This window comes from Neofelis nebulosa, chromosome 11 (assembly GCF_028018385.1).
Source record: "Neofelis nebulosa isolate mNeoNeb1 chromosome 11, mNeoNeb1.pri, whole genome shotgun sequence".
Lineage (NCBI taxonomy): Eukaryota > Metazoa > Chordata > Mammalia > Carnivora > Felidae > Neofelis > Neofelis nebulosa.
Window position 1 is genome coordinate 37,414,877 of NC_080792.1, and position 21,021 is coordinate 37,435,897.

At 38.0% G+C, this 21,021-nt stretch overlaps 1 protein-coding gene across 5 annotated transcripts in view; it reads left to right on the forward strand.

Annotated features, from left to right (window-relative positions):
• Positions 1-21,021, forward strand: part of RPRD1A (regulation of nuclear pre-mRNA domain containing 1A) — a 69,879-nt gene that overhangs the window by 40,836 nt on the left and 8,022 nt on the right. Inside the window, exon 7 of one of the 5 annotated variants that reach the window (XM_058692336.1) lies at positions 2,387-3,706. The exons of the other annotated variants lie outside the window; for them this stretch is intronic. Within the exon in view, the coding sequence (XP_058548319.1) occupies positions 2,387-2,425 (39 nt within the window). The 3' untranslated portion in view covers positions 2,426-3,706. Of the gene's footprint in view, positions 1-2,386; positions 3,707-21,021 lie in introns of those variants that run through there. 5 annotated transcript variants of the gene reach the window in all.

The window sequence follows — 21,021 nt, forward strand, 5'->3', positions numbered from 1 at the left end:
TTTTTTTTTTATGAGGTGTAATATTTTTGACAATGTAGCATCAGCCTTTTTGATCATGTTAATTTTGGTACTACTTCATCACTTTATTTTTTTAAGTTTGTTAATTTTGAAAGGGGGGGAGGGGCAGTGAGAGAGAGAGAGAGAGAGAGAGAGAGAAAATCCTAAGCAGGCTCTGTGCTGTTGGTGCGGAGTCTAACACAGGGTTCCATCCCACAAACCGTGAGGTCATGACCCAAGCTGAAATCAAAAGTTTGGGGATGCTTAACCGACTGAGCCACCTAGGCACCCCTAAACCTCTTTTTTTTTTAACATCAGCCATTCTTGGAAGTTGTTCATCAGATTCTTATAAAATTAATTTTTAAAATAATATATCTTTCTTATCTTAGTGTTTCATCCTATGGGATTTCTTAAAAACTTGACTTGTCATTTCTTTTTTTTTTTATTTATTTTTGGGACAGAGAGAGACAGAGCATGAACGGGGGAGGGGCAGAGAGAGAGGGAGACACAGAATCGGAAACAGGCTCCAGGCTCCGAGCCATCAGCCCAGAGCCTGACGCGGGGCTCGAACTCACGGACCGCGAGATCGTGACCTGGCTGAAGTCGGACGCTTAACCGACTGCGCCACCCAGGCGCCCCTTGACTTGTCATTTCTTATTTTGGCTTGCTTTCTTTTTAGATTTCTTAAGAATATATTTATTCTGAATTAAAGATTAAAATGTTTTTATGTGTTAAAGATATAAGGCCAGGACATAGGTCTGTGGTTAGAAGTTTTTCTTAGGTGACTTTGGCCTTAGGGCAGTGAACACTTCAGGAAGCACTTTAGCTTTGTGATGACGAGTGAAGACTCTCGAACTGGATTATAAGAGTTTAAATTCTGGCTTCACCGCTTATTAGCTCACTGACATTCAGCAAAGCATTTGACCTCTTTGTACATTAATTTCCTCGTCTGTAAAATAGGGATAATACTTATACCTGCTTTATATGTTTATTATGTGATTTACATGAATTGGGTGCTTAAAACTGCCCAGCTTATAGTAACTACCTCAGAAGTTCCGGCCCAAACAAGAAAACGTGGAGGTTTTCTAGCCAGCCTGTGTCTTGTCTTACTGTATCTATAGTTCCTCTCAAAAAAGGAGATGTTTATATTGCTAGTTATATTCTTAGCATCTCAGGGATTGTGCCTGGATTCCTAAACTCTTAAACAATATGTTTAATCATTTTTTGAGATTGTGATTTATCTGTATCAAGGCCTACTTGTCTGTTTATGGAATGTACCTCTTTAAAATTAGGTACCAAATAAATAAATAAAATTAGGTACGGTATTTGCAATACTGTAATAATTTGCAAAATTAGGGACAATTCACCCTTTTGGTAATTTTTCATGATTTCTTGAAGGTAATTGTCTCAGAAATTAAGTTAGTCTAAAATGTTTTCTATATTTCACCCCAGTGTTCTGGAGTGTAGTTGATTACGTTAAGAGACTTGCAGTCAAAGTGTCACATGATTTCCTTGATGATTTAGATTTTCATTCTATTCCATAGAAAAAACAAAAGCAGGATAGTTGTTCAGACATTCTACCCATGACTTCTATTTTAAGATGTTAGAATAAATATATAAAACTTAGTGTAACTAATAAAGATGTATATAAAGATACCTTATATATTATGTTACGTATCTTATTTGCATAAACGCAAAATAAAAAGATCTAATGAAAAGAGGGTAAGTGAGGAGAAAGAAATAAAATGGAAAGACAAGATGAAGGAATTGAGGTGAAATATAGAGAGATAGCTGCATGCGCTATTCAGTAGGCCCCTTGCTGTTTGTGCTATTTAAATTAGTTAAAATTAGGGGCCTGCGTGGCTCAGTCAGCTAAGCATTTGACTCTTGATTTCGATTCAGGTCATGATTTCAATTTGTGGGTTTGAGCCCCACGTCAGGCTCTGCTCTGATGCTCTGGAGCCTGCTTGGGATTCTCTCTCTGCTCGCTCTCTCAAAATAAATAAACTAAAAAAAAATAATAATAATAATTAAAATTAAATAAAACAAAGTTTAAATCCTCAGCACTATCCAGATTTCAGATGCACAATAGCCTCATGTGGCTTTTGGCTACTTTGTTGGATAGTGTAGATACAAAACATTTTCATTGTCACAGAAAGTTCTGTTTGTAATGATTGATCCGCCTTGCTTAAAAGATAGGTATAGATAAAATGGAGAGATAGATATATGGGAAATGAAGAAATTTTATTTACTATATATAAAATATGTAATAGCTCTGCTCTAATAGAAGAAATGCAGTTTGGTGCCCCCTATGGCAGTATTCTTAGAAGGCAGATCCGGAACAGGAATTGAAGAGAGGAACCACATCTTGGCATTTACTCTTCTTCAGGTGGGAGCGTTTACACAAATGTTCTTTGCCCCACATTGAACACCTGGAAGCAGGAGGTTGGAACTAAGAGTGCTCCAGTGGAAACAACCAGGAGGGTCAGCTCCTGTGCATCTCCTTTCTTGGACCAGATTGCAGTGGTGAGGAACCGTCTGTATGGGATCTTGGAGCAGAGGAAAAGCAGTGTTCCTTCTGCCTGGTGAGGCCCAGGAGTGATGGTGATCATCTGTATCTGGAAAACCACTCACTGCTGTAATCCATGTTGGATCTTGCCCACTTTACTGACAACCCAGGCAGGTTGTACTTACAGTCTGTAGTTACATAAGATGGTATCACCAGAACCACCAAGCATTTTCAGAAAGACAATATGTAAGTAGAATCAGAGGGAAGAAATTTCCCCTAGGAAATAGTTCATAGAAACCTGTCTCCTTTTCTCTCTCTCTCTCTCTCGCTCTCCCTCTCAAAGTAAGTAAACTTGAGGGGAAAAAGGGATGCGCCTGGTGGCTCGGTCAGTTAAATGTCCGACTCGATTTCAACTCAGGTCTTGATCTCATGGTTCATGGGATTAGGCCCTGTGTCAGGCACTGTGCTGACCATGTGGCCTGCTTGGGATTTTCTCTCCCTCTCCCCCTGCCACTTCCCTCAGCCACGGTCTCCCTCAAAATAAATAAATAAACTTTAGAAAAAAGAAAACCCAGCATTGTGATGTGCTGAAAAATGCCTAAACACCTGGAGGTCCCAGCCCACCCCTAATGAGTAGCCATCAGCAGATAGAGTGTCCTCATAGTCCTGTTAGGGAAAGCTCTCTACTTTTTTTATTCTTATCAACAAAGGAATGGTTGGGAATTCTAGGCAAGTAAGCAAGCAAACTATAAGCAATAGCATTAAAGTCATAATGGCTGTAAAATGGGAGTATAAGACTGAAACAGTGGGACAAGTGAGCTGCTTTGTGGGATTCTGAAAAAGTAAAGCTACTGATGAAGTTTAAACTTAATATAGTAAGTCAGTGCTCCATCTTCCATGTAATGCATTCCTAAAAATGTGAATAAAAGTAAATTACATTTTAGAACAAAATTTTTCTAAGTATTGGTCCGGTTTTTATTTGTAGCTCTATGAGGTAGATAACCATAGTTACACATGTTTTACAAATGAGAACACTGAGGCTCAGAAATATTAATATATTCCAAGGAAATTTGAAAAATCCATTTAAATGAATACATTAAAACCACTTAGCTCCTGAGAACATTTTCATACATTTTCTTTTGTCTTATGAAAATCATAGATTTGAAACATTGTAAACTGTAATAAAAAATGGGGGTGGGGAGCGCCTGGGTGGCTCAGTCAGTTAAGCATCCCAACTCTTGCTCTCGGCTCAGGTCATGATCTCATGGTTTCATGAGATTGAGCCCCATGTCAGACTCTGTACTGACAGTGTGGAGCTTGCTTGGGATTCTGTCTCTCCCTCTCTCTGCCCCTCTCCCCCCCCCCCCCCCGCCCCCGTCTCTCACTCAAAATAAGTAAACAAAAAAATTTTATCTTGAAAAACTGTTAATAGCCATACTGTATGTACAAATTTACATTCTACTTGGATATCTTAGTCTTCAATGAATAGAGTATGGATTTAGACTAATGAACCTAGAACTTAAGGGTTATGGGTTCTAGAATTTACTATATGAACTTGAAGAAATTGTATAGTATCAAACCTGTTCTTTTCTCAACCTTAGGGTGTAGATGTATTATAAGGTCTATTAACGTTCTGAAGTTCAGTGCTCTTGACTTTTCCCCCTATTCTTTATGTTATACTTGGGAATTTCTTAGTACTTTATCTTAATTCAACTTATAAAAGCAATATGCCATTTTCTTCATACAGTAGTCTCCCAGCATAAAAACAATACATGTTTATTATAGAAAGTAGGGATGCCTGGCTGGCTCAGTCGGTAGAGCATGTGACTCTTCATATCAGGGTTGTGAGTTCAAGTCCCACATTGGGCGTGGAGCCTACTTAAAAGGAGAAGAAAAAATCCAGAAAATACTGAAAAAGAAATAACAAAAAAACATCCACTGGTTTACATGAACCAGTGAAAACATTTGTTAATTAATATTTTGATGTACTTGTTCCACTCTTTTGTTTTTAAGTAGTTGTGTATATTCAGTTTCATTTTTTTTAATTGTGTAAGTGATTTTCTAAACATTGACAGCTGCTGGCCAGCATTTATTTTTTTTTGTTTCCTTTATTTCAAATAGGAGTGGAGCTTTAAGGAGGAAAAAGACCATTTATCCATATTAAGTTAAATAAGTTATACCTGTTGGACCTATTTAAAGAACTAGATCTCTGTGACAAAATTGTGGAGGAATATGTACTATCAAGAATATTTAAATTTTAATAAAGTCATTGCCTTTTTTTGTCTAATTCCTTCAGCACACCATTGTAATTAGGGGAGTAGTGGTATTACTTGTAACTATGCCATTTAATTTATCCACTTCTTGCTTTTGAAGTAAGTTTTGTGTTAGAACTAGAACTTAAGTCTTGATAATTTTAATACCATTGCACACATCAGACTTGTTCAAGTAAAATGTGAACCTCTCACGTTGTTCAGTAAATGAAAAGTTTAAGGAGAACTGTGCATCATTTATACTAACAGTCTCCTACAGCTCTGTCAGACTTAACTTCCTAACATGAGAATTCTTTTTTAAGCATCTCCTGAATCTGGTCATGCTTAGATCAGTTTTTGGAGAAAGTAACTGCTTCAGAGCAAAGCCTGTTCTTCTTGGAACCTTTCTAAGATACAGTCATCTGACTCTAATATAAAGTAATATTCTTGGGAGGTTTTTAGGATTAATAAGCAATACATTCATTTAACAATACATTTTAAAACAATGCACATACAACAAAATGCATAGATATTAAGGCAGCTCATTGTCAGTAAACTTGATCAATTTGATGACTTACTAGATGCTAGACGTAACATTATGCTGCAGTTAATATGTTTTGTATTCTAATTCTTCATAAAATCCTAGTTACTGTTTGACTTTTGGGAATATGGTTAAGTGTGTTTAGGGTTTTTTTATTTTAAAAAAATGAGTGTTCATGAAAATCAGGAAGATTATAGAATACGAGAAGAACATAGACGTTGTTAACCTTTTGAGTTGCCAGCATCTTTGAAAAATCCACATATGCACATAAATTTGCTTACAACTTCAGTTGAATTAAGGCCACCTCTGAGACGAACAGTGATTCACAGTTTAATGACCTTTGTTCGTAACCAGTGCAAAATTAATGGGGATCTGTGGGAATCTTGCATTACTTTTTCTGCTTAAAAACTTCCAGTTATTTCCTCCTAAACTCACTGCATCAATACAGTTAGGACATGGCTTGGCATCACTTCATGAGAGAAAGCACTGGTCATGTAGCAGTTAGCATTGTGACGTAGCTGGTATAAACAGTGTTAAGCTACACCAAGTTTTCAGAATATGCCAAGTAAGTTCTGTTTCTTTGAAAGCTGGTTCAGGCACAGCTGGGTTTCTGTATTCAACTCTGGATTGCACATTGACTAATGGAATTAACTACAGTGTATCCAGAGGTAGGGGCCAGGATGGCAAGAAATAGAAACAAAATACCTTGGAGAACAGTTGAAGGAAATGGGGATATCAGAGATCAGACTTGGGCTACCTATCTTCACATGCTTTGAAAACTATCAGAAGAGATGAGTTGGGTTTAGGCAAGAGCGCAAAACTAGGACCAGTTGGTATGTTACAGGTGATAAGACCATTCTGCTAGTTAGAAATGACATTAATATGAAAGAACTATTAAAGTAATGAGTTTCAGCCTCTGCCGTCTGTATCTACAGCAAACACAGCCCAACTCCTGGCCAGATTAAGATAAAACCTCACAATAAAGGCCTACTTACCCCAGTTCCTGATAATCAAGTTCAGCTTTTGAAAAAATTACAGGGCATGTCAGAAGTCACGAAACGGTCTGAAGAGAGAGAACAGACTCCTGTAGGACACAACTTTTGGAGATGTCAGACCAGGCGTTTAAAGTAACTGATTAATATGTTAATAACTCTGATGGAAAAGTAGGTACCATACTAGAAATGAGAAACACTGACAAATGAGTGCCTTTGGTGGTCACCTCGGTAGATTGGACATTGCTGGGGAAATGACCTATCAGCTATGTAATAGATCAATAGAAATTTCCAAACTGAAATGCAAAAAGGAAAAAAAAGCCCAACAGAAGATTCAAGAATTATGGGATCATTTTGGAAAGATGTCATGCATATTCTTGGAACACCAGGAGAACAATTGAAGCAGAAGTATTTGAAGAAGTAATGGCCAAGAATTTTCAAAATTAATGACTGACATCAAGCCACTGATTAGGAAATTCCAAGAACAAATACGAGGCAGGATTACAAAAAACGAAACAAAACAAAAAAACCCACAGTCTACACTTAGACATATCTTATTCAAACTGTAGAAAACCAAGATAAAACCTTGAAAGAACTGGGGCAAGGGAGACCTCTTACCTATAGGATGAAAATTAGAGCGGGTTTCTCAGCTGAACCACTCAAGAAAGAAGGGAAGAGGAATGAAAAGTGCTGAAAGAAAACATCACCAACCTAAAATTCTATATCCAATTAAACTATTCTTCAAGAATGAAGGTTAAATACAGTAGTGCATTTGCTGTTGGAAGTTGTCAAGAAGAGGTTGAGTGACCAGGACAAGACAAATGTTGGGTCTCTTGTTTGTATTCTATATATAAACTATTAGCCCTGCAAGATGGTAGGATGTATTCCTCAAAAATGTGTTTCAGTGATTTTGAGGAATTTTACAAAGCAGATTTTGCTCTTGGAGCTTTGCTCTGGACATGAGCATATTAAGGGTTGGAGCAGGGATGTAGCTAAGAAACTTATTTTTTGCTTCAAAACAGCCCAGAATCTGTAAGTTATGTTCTGCCTGTTAAAACCTTGTGCAGCAGTGTTCCATGAGACACCCAATTTGGGAAGCCCCAGATTAGCAGATCTTTATGACCCTGAGATAGAGTCATTCTTTAGTAAGTGGATAATACATACTAAGGGAGTGAGGCTAAAAACTTGACAGGAAGACGAGAATAAAAATAGCATGACTAAGTCTACCTCCTCATTTAAACTTTAGTACAAATAGAAAAAATCACCTTGATTGATATAGCTCATTTGCTTAAATTTCTTCTCCCCACTTGGTTTTTAAAATTTATTTTGAGAGCATGAGCAGGGAAGGGGTAGAGAGAGGAGAATCCCAAGCAGACTCCGCATTGTCAGTGCAGAGCTTGATGGCATGAACTGTGAGATCATGACCTGAGCCAAAATCAAGAGTTTGACACTTAACTGACTGCCACCCAGGGAACCCTCCTTACTTGATTTTTAAGTTGTTTAATAAACAGAATCAGCCTAAGTTATATGCTATTAGCTTCTGGATAGCCTCTTCCCCACCAAAGTCAAAACATTATCAGCAGGTTCTGCTTTCCTGGAGTATTCGTCATCATTCCTAATTGGACTAGCCCCTTGTGTCTTTTCCCTTGTGTCTTTGTGTTGCTGTTTTTTATTGGTCTCTTGTGTTTAAAAACATTAATAGGCCCATGTGCTATAATTCATAAGAAAAGGACAACTCTCCACTATTAGGAATTCCAGAAATTTTTTTTTTTTAATTTCTATTTTTGAGAGAGAGACAGAGTGTGAAAGAGGGAGGGGCAGAGAGAGAGAGAGAGGGAGGGAGATGCAGAATCTGAGCTGTTGACACAGAGCCCATGGCAGGGCTTGAACTCCTGAGCCAGCAGATCGAACTCTGAGCCAAAGTCAGATGCTTAACCGACTGAGCCACCAGGTGCCCCCTCCAGAGATGTTTTAATGGCAGAATTAGACTACCTAATACAAGTCACAATTCGTTTAGTTACAGGATTTTGTTTTATAGATATGAATTAGCCCTGTCATTGTGGTGGTCCTGTATTTGGTATTAAGTAGCTTTCAGTTGGATAACCTACTTCAGAATACCCATCCCATTAATAATTCTAAGATATGAAAGGCAGGGTAGCTTAATGGTTAAGCATGAAGACTATGAACCCAGACTGTCTAGGTTTGAATTCCTTTTTGCTCCTTAATCTGTTGACTTTTGAGGAAGTTTCTTAATCAGTGGTTGATTGTGCTCTAGTTTCATTATATGTAATGCATGGTTAATAATTCTTATGAAGATTAAATGGATCACTTAGAACAATGATTGGCATTTAGTAAGTATATCAAAATTTTAGTTAGGGTCACAGTATACTAAATTACATCTAGAAATAAATAAACTTAATTATAACAGTATCTATTCTCATTACAAGTTAGCATTGATTTTCCAAACCTCAGTTGCTAGCCAGGTGGGCATTGGGTTCCTTGCAGAAAAATTAGTCCCTGAGTAAACTTGTCTTTTCCACTTGTTTGCAAACAATTTAGAAGGCTAATGAACCTTTGCAGTAATAGAATTGAAACTTAACAGGTGGAAATTGCTCATTTCAAGGATATTTTTAAAGTAAAATCTGCCTTTAGAAAACTTATTTAAGAGAATGATAGTAAGCCTTCAAAGGATGTCAGAGGGTGTGTAGAGGTTATTCATTTACCCTAAGTATTTCCCATTAAATGGTAAAGCTGCACACTGTCAGGGAAAAATAACTCCATCAGAGAGGACTGGGATGTGAGAAGAAATGAGAGAGGATTTGATACCTGTGTTTTATATTTTAAAAAAATTATCAAAAGCAGGATTGGATTCCAAGCTAAATTTGGGTATTTTTATTTATTAAAATTTTTTTTTAATGTTTATTTATTTTGAGGAGAGAGAGAGAATGAGTACGAGTGAAGGAGGGGCACAGAGAGAGGGAAACACAGAATCCGAAGCAGGTTCCAGGCTGCGTGCTGTCAGCACAGAGCGTGATGTGGGACTTGAACTCTCAAACCGTGAGATCATGACCTGAGCTGAAGTTGGACACTGAACCAACTGAGCCACCCAGGTACCCCTGGGTATTTGTTTTTAGAAGATAAGTTAGAGCAAACCACTGAGATCTTCCCTCTTTCTCCTAGAGATGGCAACCGACTTGACTAATCAGTCTCCAGAAAGTCCCCAACATCATGGAATTTTTTTTGCCTTAAAAGAAAAAAACTGCCCTTTTGTGGGTTTTTATTAACTTTTTGTATCCTAGGAAAGAGATCCAATCTGAGAACCAAAATGAAATAAATTATAGTGGATCCTGAAAAATGAGAATCAAAGCTTATAGTTTAATTGAAGAGAGAGGCTTAAGAAAAATGTTTGTGTTAACTTTTTAAGAGAGGCAAAGGACATAAATACATGTCAAAGAACAAAACCATTTAGGGGTTTGCAAGAGAACAAAAGGAACCACGATTGTGAAAGTGAGGTTCTGTAATATAAAGATTATGTCTTGATATTTATTTTGAGTGAAGATAACTAGCCTTATGTTCAACATTAGTTCTTTTGTGGCCCAAGAATTCACTTAATTCTCAAATATTTAGTTATAATAAGGACTAATAATAATGATAAAATAGATAAATTTTAAATAGAACTAAATCATATTTCAGTCTAATGATACATATATTGAGATATACAGGGAGAAATTAAATTGCTTAGATATTTGCCTTCTGGAATATGTTGGAAATAAGGAGTTATGAGAATACTACAACCCTATCTCTATCTTTAAGAAATACTTTTGGGGTGGGGTGGTCTTTAACCATCATGCTCAGATGTTCCTGTTTTCTTTGCTGAAAAAATATTCTAGTATATCTTTTTTATTTTTATTGGGTGCTTTCCAGTCCCATCATACTGTTCTACTTGAAAGGGATCCTGAAGATTGATTTTTCAGGGGTGTCTGGGTGGCTCAGTTGATTAAGTGTCCAATTTCACCTTGGTTTGTGAGTTCAAGCCCTGCGTCAGGCACTGTGCTGACAGCTCATAGCCTGGAACCTGCTTCAGGTTCTGTGTCCCCCTCTCTCTCTGCCTCTCCCCTGCTCTCACCCTGTCTCTCTCTCTCTCAAAAATAAATACTAAAAAAATTTTTTTAAAGATTGATTTTACAAATGAAAAGTGAGAGAATGACTTCTCAAAGCCCTGTTTTCAGAGCATTCTGAAACCTGGACTCTGCTCAAACTTGCATCCTACAAACACTGCACAACTTGCTCACTAGAATCGGGTTTTGGTTTCCTTGCTTGATGCATTCTTCCTGCTACAGCGGCTCTCAGGAAGTGTATAGGGAACAGGGGGCTGTGACCTGGTAGACATGATGCTTGTAGTTGTTGACCATGGTTTTTAATGACCGCATGTGGAAGCAGTTGAAATTCTCCCAAGTCTTTTTTTATTTTATTTATTTTTAAATAATTTATTGACAAGTTAGCTAACATACAGTGTATACAGTGTAGTTTTGGCTTCAGGAGTAGATTCCCGTGATTCATCACTTACATAGTCTTTTTTTTAAAAAGTCACAGTCAAGACACAAGAGAGGAATTATTAGTAGCATATGCAAGAAAAAGGCAGCCATATAAATATTTAAATTCAAAAAATAGTTAAAACATTGAAAGCAATTGGAACAACTGTATGTGGGTCAGCCCTAAAATGAATAAGAACAAATTTTGGGACATTTGTTTTCTTTGCACTTCATAATTTAAAAACTTGTGCATTAACTTATTTAATCCTCACAACTCTATAAAATATGTACCCCTATTTTATAAAGAAAGCATTTGAGGCTTAGGTAATACTAGGGAGTCTTGCATAAAATCGTTTGGTAGTAAATTCAGGAAGCAGTACTTGCACCCAGATCTTCTGACCTCATGCCCAGAAATATTGACTGGGACCTGTTCATACCCAGTGCTCTGCTGGATGCAAAGTATGTTTCCACTAGTAAACCCTGTAGTAGTATTTAAGTTCAGAAATAACTCTAATAGTAGCAAAACATAGGAAGTTAGTGTGAGACTAAAGTAGAAAAAGTTCTGTGGCAGTGTCTGGTGTTAAAGTAGGTCTTTTAAAATGGGGAAGATTGGACACTCAATATACACTCAGCTGTAAAGAAAGCGTTTTCTTAAGGTTCAGATTAACCCACTTTTGAGTGTACACAAGGCAGATCAGACCTCCTGATTCATTAATGTTGAAGTACTTGGTGCTATAGTTTTCAGTCCTTGGGATGGAGACAGGTGTGTGTCTGTAAATGAAAAAACACAGAGATAGTTGCAGTAAATGAAAGACAGAAATATGGACCTTGTTAAAATGAAGGAAGTAATGAAGGAGATGTAAATGACTTAAATAAAGTTGACAGGAGTGAGTTGTAAAGCATTCATTCCCAAGGTGATACTCATGCCATGAGAACTGCCTGAGAACATTTATTCTAGTAGTTGTGTTTATTTCAGTGTGTGAGTTAAATCCAAAGTAGCCCAACAAAGCTGATTAAAAGTTGGAAGAAGGTATGAGGAAGCCTGGGGTTCTGAAAAAAATCTATCTTTTGATGTAGAGTTTGGGATACATAACATATACACTAGCAAGAGTATAATGTGTACTTAATACACTTATGGGGACACCCAACTAGCTCAGTCAGTGGAGTGTGTGACTCTTGATCCTGGGGTCATGAGTTCAAGCCCCACACTGGTCGTAGAGACTACTTTTAAAAACTAGTTCTGGGTTTAAGTTGTGTCTCATTTAAAATATTGTAGGGGGTATCTGGGTGGCTCAGTCAGTTAAGCATCTGACTTTTGTTCAGGTCATAATCTCACAGTGAGTTTGAGTCCCACATTGGGCTCCATGTTGACAGTGCAGAGCCTACTTGTGATTCTCTGTCTCCTTCTCTCTCTGTCCCTCCCCTGCTCACACATCTCTCTCTTCTCTCTCTCTCTCTCTCTTAAAATTAAATAAAATATTATAAATAGCTGTTGGCTAAACAAAGGTGGTTACGATGGAAAAGAGGGCAGAATTTGTAGAGGAAAAAGATGTAAAGTTTGCCTCTGGTTAATTTAAGTATGTTATTTGTTCCTAGTAGAAAAACATTCAGGTAAATTTTTTTATTTATATCCTCTTCTCAAAACTTTTTTAGAGGATGTAACTCAACCATTATATGAAGAAAAGATCTGTATTTTCTTGCTTATGAATATTGCATTTCTTCAGAAACGTGTATATATATTTGTGTGAAAGGGCTTTAGCCATTCAGATGATTCAAATTTTTTTCTATTATTTTGGTGTTCTCATTCATCAACTTTTTCTGTGTATCCTATGTGTAGTATAGGGAATAGTTAGCAGCATGTCAAAGCAGGATGTTGTTGAGTGGTCAAATAGTAGTGAAAGTTCAGTGTGGGAGAAGTAATCAGGGAAGGTTCATTTGGACGGCTTGGGGTTTAAGCTGGCACTTGAAGGATAAAAATGGGATGAGGATCCTGGACAGGTAAAAGAGGAATAATTTGGACAAAAGATTCTAAAGATGTACCATTTTTGACTTCACAAAAATTTTATATCCAGATCAGGCTTAATATTATCCAGTTCCTCATATTTTTATTAATAAATTTAGTATATTGCTCTAATATGTTATTCAGAATCTGAAATTACAATTGGTTTTGCAATATTCTTAGCAAATCTGCATCAGAATGTGAATAATACAAATGGTATTCTACAAAACATCTTGAAAAACTTTTGATTATATCATCCTTTTGCGTGCTGATTGTTGTAGCATTTGACCAAGAATAACTAATCTATTAGTTTATTATTCATTAATTTTGATGAATGTTATTAAACAAAGTGTGTTGTATGGCTGGCTTCTGGCATTTATAACTCGAGCAATTTATGCTTAGTCTTCTAATTCTTAGTTTTTTCATCCATAAAACAAGGATAGTGATACCTCTTGCAGGATTTTTGTGAAGTTTAAGATAAGAATGTATGCAAAGTGGCTTTGGTAATCTGTGAAAATATTTAATTTGTCCATTAGACTTCTTTTTAAATAAACTATTTTAGGCAATTTTAAGTTCACAGAAAAGCTATGAAGATAGTACAGAGTTCTCATATAGCCTATATCCATTTTCCCTTATTTTTTAATGTTTAGTTTTTGAGAGAGAGAGATACAGTGTGAACGGAGGAGGGGCAGAAAGAGAGGGAGACACAGAATCTGAAGCAGGCTCCAGGTTCTGAGCTGTCAGCACAGAGCACATCACAGGGCTCGAACTCACGAACTGTGAGATAATGATCTGAGCCAAAGTCGGACACTCAACCAACTGAGCCACCGACTGCCGCTCCCTTATTGTTAATATTTTATATTAGTATGGTACATTTGCCACAGTTGGTGAACCAATATAGATATATTTTATTAACTAAATTCCATACTTTTTTCAAATTTTACCTAATGCCCTTTTTCTATTCCAGAATCCCATTTGGGTTATCACATTACATTTAATTGTCATGTCTCTTTAGTCTCTTGGCTGTGACACTTTTTTAGACCTTCCTTGTGTTTGATGACCTTCATAGTTTGGGGGAATATTGCTCAGGGATTTTTAGCATGTCCCTCTTTTGGGATTTGTCTGGTGTTTTTCTTAAAATTAGACTGGAGTTCATGCATTTTGGAAAGGAAGAGCACAGACATAAATTGTCAATTGCATCACATTTTATCAGGGATACTTACTCTCAAATGACTGATCAGTGTTGATGTGCCCTTGATCACCTGGCTGAGGCAGTATTTGTCAGGCTTCTTCATTGTAAACTTAGTTGATTTTTTCTCTTTTCATACTCTACTCTTGAGAAATAAGTCACCGTGTGCAGCCCACACTTGAGCAGTGGCAATCCATTAAACTTTTCAAGTTTGAAATGCTTTAAATGGATCTTTTTGAAATCTCAAATTACAACCAATTTGAATTGAATTCTCGTAAGAACTTGGAGAGCAGATATTTTGAGTTGGTTAAGTATGATTGCTGAGTTCTTCAGATGATGAACATAAATGGTATATTGTTCTTCTGAGGGTTGGATAGTCCTAGTCACAGTACACGAAGCATGTGTTGGGAAAATTAGTATTTCCCTGAGAAAAAAAAGTTCAAACCTTTCCATGTATATACTTTCCTGATTAACTTTGACTGCTTTTTTCATTTCTTTTTTTTTTTTTAACGTTTATTTATTTTTGAGACAGAGAGAGACAGAGCATGAATGGGGGAGGGGCAGAGAGAGAGGGAGACACAGAATCGGAAGCAGGCTCCAGGCTCTGAGCCATCAGCCCAGAGCCCGACGTGGGGCTCGAACTCAAGGACCGTGAGATCGTGACCTGAGCTGAAGTCGGACGCTTAACCGACTGAGCCACCCAGGTGTCCCTTCATTTCTTTTTAATACTGGGAACATTTCTGCCTTCCGTCGTTAGCCTACTTCTCTTTCTTCTTGTATGTCTGATTCCCAGCCAAGGATGGGAGGGGACAAGCCATATTCTTGGTGCACATTAGAATCATAGGATTTAGTGTGGTATGGTAGATAATTCAGGAAATCAGGTTTGTAGAGATTTGTTTGTTCTGAAACCACAAAAACCAGAGTTTGACAGAATCTTGGCTGATGGTGGCTATGCAGAAGATAGAGTTGTGTTAGGGTGAGGCAAAATGGCTTAAAATGACTCAGAAACATTTCTGTATACACCCATGTAGGCTTAATGGGCCATAGACTTTTATTTGCTGCTGCCCAAGCCGAAATCTTACTTCCAGTTCAGAATGCTAGAAACCACATTTCTATTTCCAAGTACCTACTACCAGAAGTCCTCAAGGATAACTCACACTTCACATGATGAAAACTGTACTGTTTATCTTCCCCAAAGGAGTGTCTGCCTATTTTTGCTATTTTAGGTAACAACACCTCCATCTAGCCACTGATCAAGCCTGAGACTTCTTCATTCCTCACATCAGAACTACAACCAGTGCTGCTGAGTTTTCTTTTTTCTTTTTTTTTTTTTTTTAATGTTTATTTATTATTGACAGAGAGAGAGAGAAACAGAGCAGGAGCGGAGGAGGGGCAGAGAGAGAGGGAGACACAGAATCCAAAGCAGGCTCCAGGCTCTGAGCTGTCAGCACAGAGCCTGACACGGGGCTCGAACTCACAGACCGCGAGATCATGACCTGAGCCAAAGTTGGACGCTCAACTGACTGAGCCACCCAGGCGCCCCTGAGTTTTCTTACTACACATTGTTTTTGTCTTTTTAATTAAGGTATTATGTGCATCCAACGTAGTGTGTGAAGTGCATTGCTACTTGACGAACGGTGTGATTTGTGCAGTGCTGTACCGCGACAGGCTTGGTCCAGGCCCTAGTCTTTCTTCCTTAGACATTTGCTGTCAACTCCTGATTGGGATTCTTCCTCAGGTTCATCCTCTTCTATACTATATCCAGACCAGTTCTCTCATGACTTAAATGTGACTGTATTTGGTAATGGAACTAATTTCTTCACTTTGCACCATGCACTGTCTAATAGTGACTTGTTGTGCTCCTGTCATGCTATTTATCCTCTCTAGCCTGTTATCTTGCTGTTCCTATAATCCTGTTGTATTCTCTTCACCTATCCTTAATTCTGAAAACCCTCCCTGAACTGTGGTAAAGTCCTCTGTCCTCCAGTTCTCGTATGTCATAGCGGTTTTCACCTCTGATGGAACATCTTATACTTTATTGTAATTACTCATTTGTTTGCATGCTTATTAAATTGTATGTTCTCGGTAAGGGTTATGATTCATCTTTGTGTTCCCAGGATAGTGACTGGCACCTTCTATCGTAGATACTCAAGAAATGTTAGTTGAAATGAAGTATGGAGTAGATCACTTGAGACCTTCGAATTCAGTATCAAACAGCAGAATGATGCGTTTGTTTGAAAATTGCAAATAATATGTAGTAAGAGCTAGAATCTCAACTCAGAAAACTGTCACACTGACAGCTCAATTGTTGGTATATAAATCAGTAGGTGTTAGAAGTTGCAGGTGATGTATAATACAAACAGTTATTATAAACAATATCTGTTTATTTTGTATGGAATTCCTTTTGTTTGACCCTTTGGACCATCACTCATGTTCATCACTGGGTTTTATGTAATATTTGCATTAACAGATTGGTCTTTCCAAGAAGTCAGGTTGGAATTTGGTGGAGAGTGTATTGTATGAGCTTGGCATTTACTGCACCTAGAATAACCAGCTCACCTTTAATTTATCCTTGAACGGCTTTTTAAATTGTTTTAACATTCATTTTTTTAAGTTTATTTTTTAGAGAGAGAGCATGAACAGATGAGGGGCAGAGAGAGAGAGGGCGACGCTTGATGTGGGGCTTGAACTCCCCAGTGCTGAGATCATGACTTGGGCTGAAGTTGGACAGCCAACTGACTCAGCCACCCAGGCACCCCTGAACATTTATTCATTTTTGAGAGACAGAGAGAGACAGGGCACGAGGAGGGGGTGGGGGCAGAGAAAAAGGGAAACACAGAATCTGAAGCAGGCTCCAGGCTCTGAGCTGTCAACAGAGCTTGACATGGGACTCAAACCTACGAACCGTGAGATCATGATCTGAGCCCAAGTTGGATGCTTTACCAACTGAGCCACCCAGACGCCCCTATCCTTAATGCTTTTTTTTTAAGGGGATTTTTTTGTAAAGTAGCAAAACTTGGAATCCATTTGCCATTAAAAGCAATACTGTTTGTGGCACTGAGGTCCTCATACTAATTCACAAAGAGTTTTTTTCCCCCTCTCTTTAACATTTTTATTGAGATGTAACTCACATACCATGTAACTTGGTGTTTTCAGTGTACAGGGTGTTGTGGTTTTTTTGTTTGTTTGTTTGTTTGTTTGTTTTTGATTTTATTTTTAAGTAATCTCTGTATCCAATGTGGGGCTTTTTTTTTTTTTTTTTTTTTTTTTTTTTGTATTACAACCCTGAGATGAAGGGTCGCATGCTCTACAACTGCACCAGCCATGTGCCCCTACAGTGTACAGGTTTTAAATATATTTACAGCATTTCGTAGCCATCACTACAATGTATAATTTTAGATCATTTTTGTCTACCGTAAAGGAAACCTCTTATCCGTTTTCACTTCATCCCACCCCAAACCTAAGCAAACTCGGGTTTGCTGTCTCTATAAATTGGGCTGTTCTGGAGATTTCATATAAATAGAACCATACAGTATATGATCTGTTTAACTGGCTTCTTTAATTTAGCATGTTTTCAAGGGTCTTTCATGTTGTAACATATGTCAGTACTTTGTTTCTTTTTAAGGCCAAATATTACATGGTAGGACTATATCATATTTTGTTTCTCTTATCAATTGAGGGATATTTGGATTTTTTCCCCCTACTTTTTAGCTATTGTGAACTATGAACATTCATGTTAAAATTTTTGTGTGGGCATACATTTTCATTTCTCTTCTTGTATATTCCTAGGAGCAGAATTGCCGGGTTATATGGTAACTCTGATTTTTTAGGAACTACCAGACCATTTTACATTTCCATCAGCACTGTGTGTGGGTTCCATTTCTTCTAGATGTTTATCAGCACTTGTTATTGTCAAATCTTTTTTGACTATTGCCATAATTGTAGTTGTGAAGTGGTATCATTGTGGTTTTGATTTGCATCTCAAGTTTTTCATACCCACAGAGTAGCCAGAATGCTATACATTTGCAGTAAAAGCCATATATATCAGCTCATTATTTATTGCTAAGGGAGAGAACTTAATTTCTTAATGGTTTTGCTCTGGGGAAATTTTTTTTTTCAATATATGAAATTTATTGTCAAATTGGTTTCCATACAACACCCAGTGCTCATCCCAAAAGGTGCCCTCCTCAATACCCATCACCCACCCTCCCCTCCCTCCCACCCCCCATCAGCCCTCAGTTTGTTCTCAGTTTTTAAGAGTCTCTCATGCTTTGGCTCTCTCCCACTCTAACCTCTTTTTTTTTTTTTTTTTTCCTTCCTCTCCCCTGTGGGTTTCTGTTAAGTTTCTCAGGATCCACATAAGAGTGAGACCATATGGTATCTGTCTTTCTCTGTATGGCTTATTTCACTTAGCATCACACTCTCCAGTTCCATCCACGTTGCTACAAAGGGCCATATTTTGTTCTTTCTCATTGCCATGTAGTACTCCATTGTGTATATAAACCACAATTTCTTTATCCATTCATCAGTTGATGAACATTTAGGCTCTTTCCATAATTTGGCTATTGTTGAGAGTGCTGCTATAAACATTGGGGTACAAGTGCCCCTATGCGTCAGTACTCCTGTATCCCTTGGGTAAATTCCTAGCAGTGCTATTGCTGGGTCATAGGGTAGGTCTATTTTTAATTTTCTGAGGAACTTCCACACTGCTTTCCAGAGTGGCTGCACCAATTTGCATTCCCACCAACAGTGCAAGAGGGTTCCCGTTTCTCCACATCGTCTCCAGCATCTATAGTCTCCTGATTTGTTCATTTTGGCCACTCTGACTGGTGTGAGGTGATATCTGAGTGTGGTTTTGATTTGTATTTCCCTGATAAGGAGCGACGTTGAGCATCTTTTCATGTGCCTGTTGGCCATCCGGATGTCTTCTTTAGAGAAGTGTCTATTCATGTTTTCTGCCCATTTCTTCACTGGGTTATTTGTTTTTCGGGTGTGGAGTTTGGTGAGCTTTTTATAGATTTTGGATACTAGCCCTTTGTCCAATATGTCATTTGCAAATATCTTTTCCCATTCCGTTGGTTGCCTTTTAGTTTTGTTGGTTGTTTCCTTTGCTGTGCAGAAGCTTTTTATCTTCATGAGGTCCCAGTAATTCATTTTTGCTTTTAATTCCCTTCCCTTTGGGGATGTGTCGAGTAAGAGATTGCTACGGCTGAGGTCAGAGAGGTCTTTTCCTGCTTTCTCCTCTAGGGTTTTGATGGTTTCCTGTCTCACATTCAGGTCCTTTATCCATTTTGAGTTTATTTTTGTGAATGGTGTGAGAAAGTGGTCTAGTTTCAACCTTCTGCATGTTGCTGTCCAGTTCTCCCAGCACCATTTGTTAAAGAGACTGTCTTTTTTCCATTGGATGTTCTTTCCTGCTTTGTCAAAGATGAGTTGGCCATACGTTTGTGGGTCTAGTTCTGGGGTTTCTATTCTATTCCATTGGTCTATGTGTCTGTTTTTGTGCCAGAAATTTTTTATCTTAAATCTTAAAATTCAGGTTCCTCCCTTTGGTGCTGGAACACAATTAAGTTCTTTTAGGAAAAAAAAGTTTATACACAAAACAGATTTTTTTAAAATGTTTATTTATTTTGAGAGAGAGAGAGAGAGAGAATGTGAGCAGGGGAGGGAGAGAGAGAGAGAGGGAGAGAGGGAGAGGGAGAGGGAGGGAATCCCAAGCAGGCTCCACACTGCCAGCACAAAGCCCTCCTTGGGGCTCGAACTCACGAACTGTGAAATCATGACCTGAACCAAAAGATCACCCAGGCACCCAACACAAAATAAATTTTTTGAAAGCTGTTTTTGCAAAATGCAGGTTTAGTTAGAAAAGGATGAGAAGGTTCTGAAAATAACTGATAAACCAGTATTGGCCTTTACCTATTGGTTTACTTGTCAGGTTAGGCTTCCACACGCCTGTCTTTACCTGATACAGTACAGGTATGCCGCTGGGCCCACAGGTATGTTTTCTCTTTCAATGCTTAGGGGTTTTTGTGGGTCTTTTTTAGTTTTTTTTCGGGGGGGGGGGTGTGGGTGGTTTACTAATGTAACAAGAAGAGCTTTCTTTTTTCCCAGCTTTATTGAGATAAAACAGATAAAATTTTATATATTTAAACTGTACAATGTGATGATTTGATGTATGTGTACTTTGTTGAACTGATTACCATAATTGGGGTAATTAATATCCATCATCTCACATAGTTTTGTGTATATGTGGTGAGAACACTTAAGATCTCTCAGCAAATTTCAAGTACACAGCCTTATTATTAACTGTAGTCAACATTTCCCCCTGCCATCCCAGCTCTTGGTAACCACCATTCTACTCAGTTTCTATGAGTTCACCTTTGTTTTTGTTTGTTTGTTTGTTTTTAAGATTCCACATATAAATGATACAATATGTATCTTTCTCTGGCTAGTTTAAAAAAAAAATTTTTAATGTTTATTTTTGAGAGAGACAGAGTGCAAGTGGGGGAAGGGCAGAGAGAGAGGGAGACACAGAATCCAAAGCAGGCTCCAGGCTCTGAGTGGTCAGCACAGAGCCCAACACAGGGCTTGAATCCATGAACCACGAGATCATGACCTGAGCCAAAGTTGGATGCTTAACTGACTAAGCCACCCAGATGCTCCTCTGTCTGGCTAATTTCACTTAACATAATGTCTTCTAGGTTTGTCCATGTTGCAAATACCAGAATTATCTTTTTTCTTATGGCTGAATAGTATTCCATTGTGTGTGTGTGTGCGTATTCACCACATCATCTTTATCCCTTCATCTGTTGATAGAAACTTTGTTGTTTCCATATTTTGGCTGTTGTAAATAATGCTGCAGTGAACATGGGGGTTCACTTACCTCTTCGAGATAACTGATTTTCTTTCTGAGGCCACTGTTAGATATCTGACACCAGGACGGCACCTTCCAACTGTCTTACTGCGTTTCTGTCCTGCAAACTAGTTGGTCTTCAGTTTAGCCCCTGTTATGA